The 15,861-nt window shown below is 44.2% G+C and overlaps 1 protein-coding gene across 1 annotated transcript in view; it reads right to left on the bottom strand.

Moving 5' to 3' along the window:
- Positions 1-15,861, bottom strand: part of aqr (aquarius intron-binding spliceosomal factor) — a 53,116-nt gene that overhangs the window by 21,922 nt on the left and 15,333 nt on the right. The window contains exons 19-26 of the mRNA XM_031828789.1: positions 12,521-12,690; positions 11,759-12,000; positions 11,493-11,639; positions 10,591-10,660; positions 9,047-9,157; positions 7,618-7,727; positions 3,759-3,894; positions 2,182-2,391 (exon numbers count right to left, since the gene is read on the bottom strand). Coding sequence (XP_031684649.1) covers positions 2,182-2,391; positions 3,759-3,894; positions 7,618-7,727; positions 9,047-9,157; positions 10,591-10,660; positions 11,493-11,639; positions 11,759-12,000; positions 12,521-12,690 — 1,196 coding nt within the window. The remainder of the gene's footprint in view (positions 1-2,181; positions 2,392-3,758; positions 3,895-7,617; positions 7,728-9,046; positions 9,158-10,590; positions 10,661-11,492; positions 11,640-11,758; positions 12,001-12,520; positions 12,691-15,861) is intronic.

The raw sequence follows: 15,861 nt of genomic DNA, 5'->3' as shown, positions 1-15,861 counted from the left end.
CATTGCCAGGTAGTGATGACTGGTTCAAAGGGCTGCATCAAAGCGAGCAGATGTTTATCATAAGATGACACAATGGTCTTTGGATGTAAAAATAAATAAATAATGAAGGGTAATATAACACAGATCACATCCCCGTGGATGGAGGTTTAACTCGATGCTCTCAATAAACACAAAACATCTATGTCGGAAAAAATGCTTTTGTGCCAAAATAGAGGACCATAATCAATTGTGTGTCCAGATATATGTCAAATGCAAGGCCATACATTTTTTAATTTTTAAAATTTTAAATATGAAAACAAAAAAAGTCACATTCCATCACCTAAAAATAGGATTCTGAAGAGATTCCATTGAAAAAATACCAAAACAAGGAATGAACTGTAAGACAGTAATTGCACGTGACCTTGCTATGCTTTTAGGAAATCCTTGAGATCTCAAGACTGGATATCCTGCTTTTCAGCAATCTCTGTCAGTCCTTTCTATCCTCAGGAGCAGGCAGGGAGAGCATTTTAAGGATATGGGTTACTGTTCAATAGAAGCTAAGTGAGCAGCCGAGCACTTCAGAACAGATTCCATTACAGGGCTCTTCTGATTGGGAAAAGCGAGATCGGGGGTGTTTTCCTAAAAGAGACTGAAAGGGAGTGGCTTAAATTGAGAGAGACCAGGCAGAGATATCATAGCTCTATACTGCTGAGGATGAGAGTGGGCTAGTGTGGTTATTTTGAGACGGCCACATTTGCGGTCAATGGGCTAGAGGGGGTGAGGAGGGCTGAGGAGGAGCCTCAGAGGGAACTGGGAGAGATAAATATTTGATTAGTTACTATTTTTACAATAATATTAAAACGCGACCAAAACATGTAATATTAATGAGGGCTATTTTTAACCCCCCGTGGTTCCTCAGCAGTTGAAGGGTGAAATTAAGCCGTCTTTCTTCCTCCGGACTGAAAGGAGAGAGGAAGAAAAAGAGGATAAACAGCACGAGGCTGGATGTAGAGAAACCCAAGCGGTAGACGGCTGTACACTGTGTTCCAGTTGTGTGTGTGTGTGTATATGTGTTGGCATCGTCTGCTGGGATGGCACCTCATAACACACAAACATCTCTAAGACACTCCTGGTAGGCAGCCAGGCAACAGAGCATTTTCATTCTCCTGTGATTCTAGAGGGAGATTCTAACGTCTGAGTAGGGAGACAGACCGATATCTCTGCAGCAGCAGCATCATGGGTGAGGGTGAGGCCGGGGTGAGTGAACACAGTGAGGTTCTCACGTCTGATGTGATGGGGCTAGTGATACGAGGGAAGCCATATAAAAATCAAGGCCACACATACATGTTGGGATATTACCTCCAGTGAATAACTTCTTTATTGCTTCTGCAAGGCCGTCGCTCCCATAAATCTCTAATGTTATTGTTCTCTCTATATAAAAGACTGGGTGCAACCAGGAGGGGCATGTTTGTATGTGTACACAGAAGTCCGATTTCAGAGTGTGTGTGTGTAGGGAAGGCAGAGTGAATGCAGGGATCTGTAATCGTCCAGCTGCATCTGGGGAGACATGCAGTGGGTCCTGTGTCACTGCCAATGGGGGAGGTGGTGTAGCAGGGTGAGATATCATCATGTAATGCCAACCCATGTCTCACAGAACACACTCAAACAGAAAGCGAGGAGAGGGAGAGGAAAGGGATAGGAGGGAGAGAAAGAGATGCATGGAGATAAAGATGGTGGTGAATATGGAAAAGAAAATAATTGCGCCATCTATCCAACCGCATCATATTACAAACTCCTAATATCACAACAGAAACAGCTGTTGAAATCTGATTCGATGCAATGTAACGGTCGCTGCAATGCTACTTCCTTAAAGAGTAGGATGTCCAATCACCAGTGAGCCCAGGCAGACCTGTTATGGAGCCAGTGGGGTAAACACAATCATGTGTTCAGTGAATGTGTTCCAGCTCCCACTTGCCCACACAGCTGGCTAATGACCCATGAGGAACAGCCAATCTGCTGACATGGTGTGTGTGTGAGACACACCTACCACTGACTGGGGTGAAGATGTGTGTGTTCAAGAGCTTGTGTGTGTGTGTGACATGTTGACCTCTGACAGAGTGAGGAGCTTCTTGGCGTGTTGAGCATGTGCCTTCATCTAGATAAACATGTGACGTGTGTGTGTGTGTGTGTGGCCTGCCCTACCTCCAGCTGGGTAAAGATCTTCTTGATGTGTCGGTAGCAGCCCTCTGCAATGTCCATGTCTTCTTCGTAGGAGCGACCGTAGAACACAGGCTGGGGGGCGTTGGAGAAGTACTTATGGAAGGGGAAGTGTGCTGCCACGGCCTCGGCCTCCACCGGACAGCCCTGCTTAGACCGGACCTTGCTCATGTACTCTTCCCAGCGAGACATCACCTACAGCGGGGAGAGGGAGGACACCAGACATACACCCCCTCCTGGATGTTACAGGTCTTGCTCTTATTGGTATACACACGCATTCTCACTCATACAGATACACAGTCGAGTCCCATTCACAGAGCACGAACGCTTCTTCACACAAACACACTCATTGCATCACATACAAAAAGGCACGCACAGTCACAGACATGGACGCAAACACAGTCAACACACATTTTAATGTGAGAATATAACGGGAAAAGAACAGAATAAAATATAAATTATATTTTTCCCCTTGAGTGTCACGGGAACGTGTGGAACCGTGACAAACACAGCCTTAGAGAACTGTGGAACAACTTGCAATTTAATCAGTATTACAAATGGGGCTGTAGCTTGGCCATCTGCTTTAATAGACCATAACGATTAACAGAGACCATTATCCACCCCTGATATTCTCCATCAGAACCATCTCAAGCTCATTACTTCCTGATGTCCAATCCCTTACAGGGTCTCTGAGCGGTAAGGTGACAGGGCAGATGAGGAACAGAGCCCAGGCCTATACACAGAGAGAGGTAACCATTTAGAAACCTTTATGACAATGTTACGGGAGATATTTTTGATGAGTTGTCCATGAAGTCGTGTAGATAGCTGGTGTCTGTTCTGCTCGCGTCTGTCCAAAGACAATAAAAAGCTTGATGACTATAGGAATCAGAGAAGAGGGGAGCCCCCTGACTGGCATGGAGGATTTCAATGTGTTGAGCGAGGGGTCTGGCATACACCATAGGTTCCATAAACCCCACTACAATACTGAGCCTGACACGACGACTGTGGAATCTGCTATTAAACCAGCGTCTCCCTCACTCCTCTGCCTCCCGTGCTCACAGTTTCGTCTGACTGACAGCATGCCTCCTCAGTGAGAACTCTTCTTGATTTGGGCTATTGGATGAGCTCTCAGGTCTTCTTAAGTTGACAGTTGCCTTGGGTTGTCGTCTCTGTTTAAAAAGGCTCTGTTGTCTATTCTGGGCTGTTCTGCTGATGCATCCTGGAGCCAGTATGCAGTATTTAGGTGACAAAAATAAACTGAGGATTGACTATAATAACTGAGGGATTGGTATAATATGTTGGTATTCGCTGTCGAAGCCAGATATGAAGTGAAAGGAAAATAGATACTGACACTTATTGAACTGGGATGTTTCAAGCGTAACATGGATAAGCAGACTTTATCCCCTTGAATTTTGATTTTAGAGATGCATTTTATTCTCCATTTTTGCAGGTGAGGATATCAGGAATTAAAGATTCATTAGGAAATGCATATGTCCTCCCTGTACTGGAAAGTGACACACACACACATACACCCAGAACCCACACATCCCTCCTGTACTGACCTGGTAGAGGTAGAAGTGTCCGGCGGTCTCACAGGTGTAGGACACGTCTCCAGGGACATCCAGACTCTCCTGCAGACGACCCACCTCTCGGAGCAGCTCCAGCCTCCTGGCCAGCACGTAGTTCACACGCCCATACCTGAACAACATTCCACATTACATCAGTCTTTTCATTCTATGAAAACCTCAACCCTTACATTATTGGGACTTATTAGCGTCTTTTTTTAAATTTTTTTACCTATTTTTTGTGACGTTGATTACACCTAGTAACATGAACAACCCCATACAATCAGAACATCCTATTCTCATATTGCTGTTAACAGTACCAACCTCCCCTACACATTGCCTGCCCTTCCAGAGCCGAGGATCATATCACGCCATTCTGAGGGGAAATGTTCATGTTGAGAGGAGATCTGAAGCCTAAACCTGTGACACCACAGCCTAGCGTTTTAAACCGCTAAAATGTTCATCCTACACGTGAGAATCAGCTGCAAGCAACAAGGCAGCAGGCTTCAAGTGGATAATCAAAAGTATACGAAAACTAACTCAATGGCAGTGGTGGAAAAAGTACCCAATTGTCATACTTCAGTAAATGTATAGATACCTTAATAGAAGGTTACTCAAGTAAAAGTGAAAAGTCAGCCAGTAAAATACTTCAGTAAAAGTATTTGGTTTTAAATATACTTAAGTATCAAAAGGAAATGTAATTGCTCAAATATACTTACGTCTCAAAAGTAAAAGTATAAATGCTTTAAAAATCCTTATATAAATGTAATCAAATCAAAATGTATTTGTCACATGCACCGACTAAAACAGGCGCAGACCTTACCGTGAACTGTTTACTTTCAAACCCTTAATCAACGTGGTTAAGAAAAACACAGTTAAGAAAATATTTACTAGATAAACTAAAGTACCACAATAAAATAACAACGAGGCTACAGTATATACAGATACTGAGTCAATGTGCTGGGGAACAGGTTAGTCGAGGTAATTGAAGTAATATGTACATGTAGGTAGGGGTAAAGGGGAAAAGCAGGCGGCACCATTTTCTTGTTTTTAAAATGTATGGATAGCCAGGGGCGCACTCCAACACTTAGACATTATTTACAAAAGGTGAATTTGTGTTTAGTGAGTCCGCCAGAGGCAGTAGAGATGGCCACGTGTTCTCTTGACAAGTGTATGAATTTGACAAATGTTCCTGTCCTGCAAGCATTAAAATGTAACAAGTACTTTTTGATGGTCAGGGAAAATGGAGTAAAAAGTACAATATTTCTTTAGGAATGTAGTGAAGTAAAATTTGTCAAAAATATAAATAGTAAAGTACAGGTACCAAAAACACTTGATGGGAATTAATTGCACAAAACTAATAGCTAGATTGACCAAATTTCCTTTGTCACTAATAATGTGTACCACTGATCAAATATATTATTTACCACAATTGACTACTATTGAATAAATAAATAAATAGTTATTTTGAACAAACGGAAAAGACTAAATGACAGTAAGAACTTGTCGTCTAGTCAGGTGTCCCGCCACAACAAACCAGAAGGCCAATTAGTATTAGTACGTGGCACTGGGACATGCCATGTCAGAGGTCACCCAGACACAGTGCTGTGTGTGAGATAGTTGAGGTAGGGACCTATAAATAGATATCCCACTAAGCTTCACAGCAGAGGATTCAAACAGAATTACACCGGCTGATGAGAAAATGAAATATATAAAAAAGTGGCGACCTTGTTTCCCTCCTCACAAAAGCAGCCTTCTGCGCTACCATCCCAGGAGAGACCGAGAAAGAGAGAAAAGGCAAACTGACCCATTTAGTCACGAAGAGCTTTCAACTTACACCCGTGTTCTCTGACCAACCAGTATTTCAATATCATATTAAAACTTCACTTAATAGAGAGAAGGGAAACTCCATTTACAGCATTTGACATTTTTGATTAAAAGGCAAAGTATTGTATATTAATGTCACTGTACACTAGCATTGGTTGAGCAGTGAGAACAGAGAAGGCCTCTATGCCTGTTCATTGTTCATCCCATACAGTAGTGTTAATTAGTTTCCCCAGCTTACTCCTTCCTCGTCATTGGACCGGAAGGAAGGAGTGAATGTGGAGTCAGTGTGCATGTTCTTAGCAGCAGCTTAATCTGCCTCTCGTCCTGGTGCTGTAGCTAGCTTTAGCTGATCTGCATAACGCAATGGTGCTCCTCCACAGAGAGGGCCGTCACATCCACTCGTCACCTCTGCTTTATGCAACAAGGAGCTGTGTTCAGTTGGCAAGAAACAGGAGGAAACCATTCAGTTTTAAAACAGAAGAGGACCGTGCATGAACTCCTAATACTAATGTCGCGATTCAATACGATCTTGGGTTATAGGCATTGCGGATTTTCCGATTGAGCCGACATACGCAGCATTGACTGGAAATGGGATCTTTGCGAATGCAGAATCATTGCCTTTAAAAGCTGCAATGCCTTTAACCCGCGATCGGATTGAATCCCGGACTAAGACTTTAGTGAGCCAAGGCTAGGTAAGGGCAGATCTCTAGGTTTAGAGCAATGTCTGCCAATTTAATCAACACAACTGACCCTATCCATGTATATTTTGTATCACTAGACCCATGTTGTGGTTTCCACTGACATTCTTTGAGCACACATCGTTTCCATTGGCTAAAGATGTAGTAGCCTAACCGGCAGACTCCATAAGGCTCCTGCTCTGATACAAGGCCTGAGGCTATTCATCCTCAGAGGTTTAGACTTGTTCTCAATGAACTAGTTAGTCCGCCTGACAGCGAGATCAAAGCTAGTCAAAATGGCCGCCGCACGAGCACTGAATATTAAATTAGGTTGGAACTATTTTAGACCGACATCTCTATTTTGGTCTTTAAAGCAGACTGACAATAATAAACAATACTTTTTAGGTAGTTCGTGTGAAGGTTTTGGGTCTCTCCCTTCCGCTCTTCCTCCCTCCCTTCCCCACTCAGTCTCAGGTCTGTTGTAAATGGTTTCAGTTTGCTGGCTTCCCCATCTCTCTCCCGCTAGTCAATGTCTGTGTGGTTAGGTCTCTGAGTCACAGTACCTCAAGGCATTGAATGAGACACATAGCCACACAAAGACTTCCCCCGATTGTGTGGGTGGGTGAACTACTGCGGCTGCCCTGAGAATTCCTACCGGTGAGACAATCTGCTCCTGGCATCTGTGTGTATGCACCAGGGGCCTGCACCAACGAGGGGCCACCGAGGGGTCTGCACCAACGAGGGGTCTGCACCAACGAGGAGCCACCGAGGGGTCTGCACCAACGAGGGGCAACCAACAACGAGGGGCTACCGAGGGGTCTGCAACAACGAGGGGCAACCGAGGCCTCAAATCCACAGCCTAGCAAGGTCTTGAAGGCCCAACCAGTTTTGGTAGCCAATCGGTCCTCCAAATAAAACTCTAAAAACACCACTTTTCATAACAAATGAGTCCCAAATGGGCCAGTGAGACCCTGTACAGGGCCCAAATGTTGAGAGCACTAGTCAGGATGGAATGGTTGGTGGAAATAGGGGAGACAGCGAGCAAGCATGAGCGCAGTCCCTAAATAAGATAAAGCCATGACCAGGCTGGAGTGTATGGGGGGAGGGTATGGAGTGGCTCTTTCTGACTTGGACTAATTATGAGTGGGACCGACTGGGTATACTTGTCATACTTGTCACTGTATGTATGTGAAGCTGGTTGTGTGCTCAGATAGATGTATGCATGTGCAGATTTGTGTGTGAGATCAGCCAGGAATGTGTGTGTGTAGTTGGGCGTGTGTGAGAGGGGGAGGGAGAGACGTGTACGTGTGTGTGTGTGTGTGTGTGTGTAACACCACGTGGCATTCTCTCACCTGCTGAAGTCCTTCTCGGTTTCCAGTGCCTCCTCTCCGTGGCCCATACGCAGGAGGTGACGCTCGTCTATGTCCAGAGCCATGATCTTCTCAAACAGCTGGTTCAGAGCCTGGAACACACACAGAACAGAGGTGAATGCCTGCGCACACACACCTCTTACAGTGTTGCAGGGTGAACAGAAAGGGGACACGGCTTTTTGATTAAATACTGAGGCGAGGAGACTGGGGCACAGGGGAGCTTTTTAATTTTTCCTCCGTGACTTTAGGCTGGGATTTCTCAGTGATTAATGGCACCATTTTGGAGAGGATTGGTGAATTCCTCCTGCAGCAACTTTACTTCCTATCAGTCAAGAGGTGAAGATCATTTTCATAAAAAGCTTCCAACATGCAATACTTGTGACTATAAGGGCCATATCTATGAATATAGGGGCCTGTGTGTTATCCATAAGTTGCTTTGGATAAAAGCTTCTGCTACATGCCTATAAATGATAGAATACAGTGCATTCGGAAAGTATTCAGTCCCATTCACTTTCTCCAATTTGTTACGTTACAGCCTTATTCCAAAATTGATTAAGTTGTCCCCCCACATCAATCTACACACAATATCCCATAATGACAAAGCAAAAACAGGTTATGAATCTGAGCACATTTATAAAAAATAAAAAACAGAAATAATCACATTTACGTAAGTATTCAGACCCTTTACTCAGTACTTTGTTGAAGCACCTTTGGCAGCGATTACAGCCTCAAGTCTTATTGGGTATGATGTTACAAGCTTGGCAGACCTGTATTTGGGGAGTTTCTCCCATTCTTCTTTGCAGATCCTCTCAAGCTCTGTCAGGTTGGATTCCGGGGAATGTCACTGCACAGCTATTTTCAGATCTCTCCAGAGATGTTTGATTGGGTTCAAGTCTGGGCTCTGGCTGTGTCACTCAAGGACATTGAGAGTTGTCCCAAAATCACTCCTGCATGGTCTTGGCTGTGTGCTTAGAGTCATTGTCCTGCTGGAAGGTGAACCTTCGCCCCAGTCTGAGGTCCTGAGTGCTCCGGAGCAGTTCATCAAGGATCTTTCTGTACTTTGCTCCATTCATCTTTCCCTCGATCCTAACGAGTCTCCCAGTCCCTGCCTCTGACAAAACCTCCCCACAGCATGATGCTACCACCACCATGCTTCACCATAGGGATGGTGCTAGGTTTCCTCCAGACGTGACGCTTGGCATTCAGACCAAATAATTCAATCTTGGTTTCATCAGACCAGAGAAACCGGTTTTCGCTTTGTCATTATGGGGTAGTGTGATTATTATTATTATTATTTTACTAAGGCTGTAACGTAACAAAATGTGGAAAAAGGTCAAAGGGCCTGAATACTTTCCAAATACACTGTATATACAGTATATGTGAATTGAGTCATTTTAGAGGCGTTTCCTACCTGGTTGGAGTGTGTGACTATGAGGGTTCTCTGCTCAGGGAAGTTGTGGTAGAGGTTGGAGATGATCTGGACGGCCACGTCGGTCTTTCCTGTACCTGGAGGACCCACCACCTAAAAGAGAGAGAGGGAGGAGGGATAGAGAGAGAACGTGAGGCAGTGAGAGAAAGTGCACGGAGGAGAAAAAGGAGAAGGCTGGTTAGCTAACAGAAAATGCCTCTGCCATTGGAGAGCACAGTGGTTCTGACAAGGCGGCCCTGTGCCTGTCAGAACACACACACAGTTTCCCCCTCAGTGGATCAGCTAGGCCCGGTGTGTGTGAGTAGGGCTAAGGTGAGAAGTGCATGCAAGGTCATCCTCCCTGCACTCACAGGCAAAGACACAGAAACACAGACAACACAAATAAAACTAGAGAGCGCATGTAGCTCTTTCCATCGGCTTCTTGACCTTCTTTGTATCCAATTAAGGCTTTAGAGATCATTAAGTCTAGTCTAGAACTATCACTGTCCTCAAACATAACCACCACGACACCAGGTGGAAAGGATCATAAACAAACTACTCCATTTTCATCAGGGCTTTCCCAGGACGAAAGGTACTCACAGACAAGCCGAGGCTACAACTGGGTATGGAGTTTACTTGACGGTATATTCATAAAAACATTTAGCCACCGTCTTACCTCAAGTAAGTCCTTTAAAGGCACTCACATAAAAGCCAGTCCACTTTACAGACTGGCCACCCCAAAACATAGTAAAAACTTTAAACCAGGGTTAAAAATGGCTCCTACACTGATCCAACAGATGACAGGAGAAGCATGAGACTGGGAGGCTGTCTTGGCTGCTAAAGATTGTCGTGACATGCCAGTGAGAGGTGTGTGTGTCTGTGCAGAGCTGTTTTACGACTGCCATATTTACTCAGCCAGCTACCAATCACCAGGCCAGGAATGAGCTTCATCAAAGCAAGGCGGTAATGTGTGTGTGTGCCGTCACCAGAAACACCAGAGAGGGTAGTAGAGTATGTATGTGCGTTTCTGAGAGGCTGTGTGTGTGTGTGTGTTCTTCATCTGGACCATTTAAGATAATTTAGCGGATGGGCTTTCAGGGAAGTATTTGACTGATCTGCACCTTATTTACTAGTGGCTGGGGAGCCCCCTGCATCAGGAAGAGTGGTCACAAATCCTCAGCTCTTCAAGCAGACAGGGTCAATATTACACCTGTCATATCACAGCTCACTGGTATGGCTGGCCTGCTGAAGTAGCCAACATCACACCCTGGGCTATGAGTGATTGAAAGGCAGTTTAACTCACAAGCCAATGGACGGGAGACTTCAATTGTTTCTCAAACTTTTAATGCCGTCTGTCCATTGCCTTGGTTTATTCAAGTGGCCAGGTAGGGAGTAGTCAATTCCTACAAGATGTTTAATCTTGAAAATATATTAAAGTATGAAAAGTAATATCAATGATTCCTATGAACAGTATGAGGTCAGTTTATTGCATTCGTGTAAAAATGTAGCAGACAAGAGGTATACTTAGGTCCGTAAAATGTTCTTACCATGGTCAGTCCAGGCTGCATCCCAGCGCGGATGGCCTCAATCTGAGTTGGTGTAAACTGGATGGTATTTCTGTTCAAACACAAAGTTATAACTCATGGTTAGAAGGTTTTAAGGAAAATGTTCAGAGAAGCTAAACGAAAGCTGTTTTCAACAAGCTCTGTGATGAAGTGTTTGAAAGCCTCATGAAAGACGTTTCAGTCAAGGGACCCAGAGGAGCTTCTGTGACTAACAGGATTTGAATATATCAAAGTGCAACTGGAAGAAGCAAAGTTACCATCAGATCAGATGAATGATCATTTCATTAAATAAAAAGCCAATTAATTTCTGCTCAGTTATGATTAAGATTGATATAATTAAGACATCAACAACCGAATTTGACAGTTTGTTTTGATCTAGTTCGCTACAGGGCTAAAAATGTCAGGAAATTACCTCACCAAACAGAACCACCAAAACACTACACAGCCAACAGCGCAAATCCCCAGAACTCACGCTAACATAGCAAATCAAAACACACCAACCCGAATAAATAGGAATCAGTATAAAACGTCCCTGACAGAAATATAAACATTTTAAGAGCGTTGCATTTTACAAAGCAGGGGTTGTTTTTGCTCTAGGGGGAAAGGTTTGCTCAGTAAGCGTCCTCAAGCATAAACTAGTCAGGCCTTTGGGGGAAGCTAAATTTGGAGCAGGCAGGCACATTAGGGGTGGAAACACGCAGGCCCTGAGCATAGGCTAAACAAAAAGGTGGGTGCTGTATTTAGGAGCCCTGTGGACATAGTGGAGCAAGATGAGACTTGACTGGCTAGAGAGAGGACAAGGACTTGACCTCTGTGCGGTGCCAACCCTGCAGGGACTCCCGAACTCTTTTGGTTGACCTGGGAACCTGAACTTTAACCCTCACCGTTTGGGCTGGTTGTAGGGGTAGGGTCCCCGGTTGGGCGTGACGTGAGGCTCCACTATAAGCGTTTTTTCTTCCTCCTTTTTCTCCTCAGAGTCTACCTTCCTCTTCTTGCCTTTGTCTACCTTGTTCTGCACAGGGAACTTGATTCTAGAATGGGGAAAGAGCAGAAGGTTCAAAGATATGTTGAGGTTGGACCACATGAAAAAGACAACACCCCAGGAAGACCATGACCCCAACCCTACTCCATCTGACCCTTGACCCCTAACCTGAAAGGGGGTATCTGCAGCTCAGGGTTGTCCTCGGTGATCTTGACAGTGTAACCAGGGAAACAGGACCTCAGGTGGTCGATCGACAGGAAGGTGTCATTGAAGTCCAGGGAGGAGATCTGATTGGGCATCTTGGAGTAGTGGGCGGAGCCTGGGTCACCGTAGCCCAGGATGATGTCATGGAGCCATTCTGGGACCACACACTCAGTGTTCATCAGGTTCCTGATCGTCTCCAGTACAGCCTGGCAGAGAAAAACAACACAAAGATAGTTACATTTGAATTGCCAAAATAACTCCTGGCTCTCTTGGCCTTCTCTGCCAGCAGCAACCTGATTTAACAGAATGTGTATCCTACTACAGACATGCCTCCAGTGATGGACACAGATGAGGGGGAGGGGGGCGTGCAGTGAAAGGTCACGCACCCCCGAGGGCCTCTGTCTGGGGTCAGTGGGGGGGGAATCAGAGGCTTTGAGCTGGAGGTAATCCTGGATCACCCTCAGGCTTCCAGCTCCAGGACCCAGCCGCACCAGTCAGTGATTGATCACCCAGGGGTGGGGTGGAGAAGAAGAGATCAAGGCCTGGCGGCGATGCTCAAGTAAAGGGAGGGATGATGGGAAGGGAAAGAGGGAGGAAGGAAGGTGAGAGGTAGTATGAAAAAAGGAAAGTAGGGATGGAGGGGAGGGAGGGATATTGAGGGAGTTTAAATAACAAAGGTGGTCTGGGTCATGTGTAATGAGCAGTAATACAGTCCCCCTTACGCACCTTGAAGTTGTTCTCTTTGGGCTTGCGTCTCATGATGATGTTGAAGGACTCGTAGGGGTCCTCAGTGGCGTTCTGAATACTGCTGGTCATATCCTGCTGGTACTGGTTAGGGTCCAGCCACACTCTGAATGTCCTGGTGTCTCCTCTCAGTTTGGGCTTGGGGTCAGGGCCTGGGGAATAGAATAGGGACAACACATTGTGGTACATTATGGTCAAGATTAAATTAATACGTATTTGCACATAAGGTAAAAACGTTTACCTGTGCATTTCCAGCAAGAATAGGGTAGTAGAAAGAATATATTTAAATAAAATATATGATAGGATTGTAAACAGTTTAATATTTAAAAGTTGATTGTTTTTAGTATTAATTCACTTGAGAAAAAAAATGCACGCAAGGCAGAAACTGGTATGTGATCTTGTAACATGCAACCATTGATTTATATACTGTACACACACACACACACACACACACACACACACACACACACACGATGAGTGACAGTGTGGTGGCTTCAAAACAGCACCCCCTATCTTTGCATTTCCCCACAGTTGTAAAAAAATTATTTTGGAAGCTATAGAAATGTCTTAATGTGTTTTTACCACGTTTATTCTATTACAGACACCTATTGCATACTTTTAAAATACAGTTGAAGTCAGAGGTTTACATACACCTTACCCATATACATTTAAACTCAGTTTTTCACAATTACTGACATGTAATCCCAGTAAAAAGTCCCTGTTTTAGGTCAGTTAGGATCACCACTTCGTTTTAAGAATGTGAAATGTCAGAATAATAGTAGAGAGAATTATTTATTTCAGCTTTGATTTCTTTCATCACATTCCCAGTGGGTCAGAAGTTTACATACACTCAATTACTATTTGATAGGATTGCCTTTAAAATGGTTTAACTTGGGTCAAATGTTTTGGGTAGCCTTCCACAAGCTTCCCACAATAAGTTGGGTGAATTGTGGCCCATTCCTCCTGTTAGAGCTGGTGTAATTGAGTCAGGTTTGTAGGCCTCCTTGCTCACATACGCTTTTTCAGTTCTGCCCACATATTTTCTATAGGATTGAGGTCAGGGCGTTGTGATGTCCACTCCAATAACTTGACTTTGTTGTTCTTAAGCTGTTTTACCACAACTTTGGAAGTAGGCTTGGGGTCATTGTCCATTTGGAAGACCCATTTGTGAGCAAACTTTAACTTCCTGAGTGATGTTTTGAGATGTTGCTTCAATATATCCACATAATTTTCCCTTATCATGATGCCATCTATTTTGTGAAGTGCACCAGTCCCTCCTGCAGCAAAGCACCCCCACAACATGCTGTCACCCCCGTGCTTCAGGGTTGGGATGGTGTTCTTTGGCTTGCAAGCCCTCCCCTTTTCCCTCCAAACATAACGATGGTCATTATGGACAAAGTTCTATTTTTGTTTAATCAAACCAGAGGACATTTCTCCAAAAAGTACGATCTTTGTCCCCATGTGGTTGCAAACCGTAGTCTGGCTTTTTTGGAGCAGTGGCTTCTTCCTTGATGAGCGTCATTTCAGGTTATGTCGATATAGGACTCGTTTTACTGTGGATATAGATATTTTTGTACCCGTTTCCTCCAGCATCTTCACAAGGTCCTTTGCTGTTGTTCTGGGATTGATTTGCACTTTTCTCACCGAAGTACGTTCATCTCTAGGAGACAGAACACATCTCCTTCCTGAGCGGTATGACGGCTGCGTGGTCCCATGGTGTTAATACTTGCGTACTATTGTTTGTACACATGAACGTGGTACCTTCAGGCGTTTGGAAATTCCTCCCAAGGATGAACCAGACTTGTGGAGGTCTACAATCCTTTTTCTGAGGTCTTTGCTGATTTCTTTTGATTTTCCCATGATGTCAAGCAAAGAGGCACTGAGTTTGAAGGTAGGCCTTGAAATACATCCACAGGTACACCTCCAATTGACTCAAATTATGTCAATTAGCCTATCAGAAGCTTCTAAAGCCATGATATAATTTTCTGGAATTGTCCAAGCTGTTTAAAGGCACAGTCAACCTAGTGTATGCAAACTTCTTACCCACTGGAATTGTGATACAGTGAATTATAAGTGAAATAATCTGTCTGTAAACAATTGTTGGAAAAATCACTTGTGTCATGTCATGCACAAAGTAGATGTCCTAACCGACTTGCCAAAACTATAGTTTGTTAACAAGAAATTTGTGGAGTGGTTGAAAAACTATTTTTAAATGACTCCAGCCTAAGTGTATGTAAACTTCCGACTCCAACTGTATATTATGTGAGCTAAACATTTTTAAAAAAGCATGAAAACATTGTCCCTAAAGTACAGTTTAACGTAACATTCTAATGTTACTGTCGCCACTACAACAAAAACAATTAAATACATATAATTTTGTCCTTGAAACATTAAAATGTAAATACTGTAGAACACCATTCATTCCATTCCTATGGAGGACTGCTCCATCTGCTCCAGTAAACCTCCAAATTGCATTTGGAGGTTTACTGATAACCCAATTAATGCTCAAACATAGTCTATTAGCCAATGCATGGCTAATGATGTACGGCGGTGGTATATGAGCCTGGCCACATTCATCACTTATGTAACACAAGGACACACAGCAAGAGAGATGAGAGAGAAAGATGAAAGATCTTGAGATCAGAGAAGCATTAGTTACACTGGCCAGACCCCCCAAAATATATTTTAGGGGTCATCTGCCTACCATTTCATGAATACCAGGGCATCTTCCCTGGTCCCAAAGAGAGCTTTTATCCTAGTCCAGGCCACTAATCGCCCACCTCACTATCCACCCCCACATTACATTCTCATGCCACTCATCTCCCACCTCAGCACCGACACACATTACATTCTCATGCCTCTCACACACACAGGCTGGAGGCTTTAGACTTATTCCCATAGGGAGCCACAGACGCGCCTGTGTGTGTCTCACCTTTCACAAACATTTAAATGGGAGTATTGGTGGTGCCATAGTCCAGAGCCTTGGTAGTGAAACTCAAGCCGGTGGCCCCTGTCCCATGCATTTCCTTTAAATCCCCTCTACTAAAAGTAGCGTGGTGCAATTGACGAATGAGTGGCTGAAAGGAGGACACTTACACACTGGAATAAATGGCTGAGGACAGCTGGAGATTGGTGTCTGAAGAGCTATGCAGGTAGGCAGCCAGTAGGGAAAAGTAGCCAAAAATCAGATTTAAGTGTTTGTATCTTTGAGCTCTTTCCAGCTTTGCTGACTTTTACAGCTTATGGCAATGTAGACCAGGCAAAAAAGCCCCCATCTATAAAAGCTTTTAAATCTCTATTGGGTTGCTGAATAAATGGAGGAT

This window comes from Oncorhynchus kisutch, linkage group LG7 (assembly GCF_002021735.2).
Source record: "Oncorhynchus kisutch isolate 150728-3 linkage group LG7, Okis_V2, whole genome shotgun sequence".
NCBI classification, from domain to species: domain Eukaryota; kingdom Metazoa; phylum Chordata; class Actinopteri; order Salmoniformes; family Salmonidae; genus Oncorhynchus; species Oncorhynchus kisutch.
The sequence above is the reverse complement of the archived record's forward strand: the minus strand, read 5'-3'. Positions and strand labels throughout refer to the sequence as shown.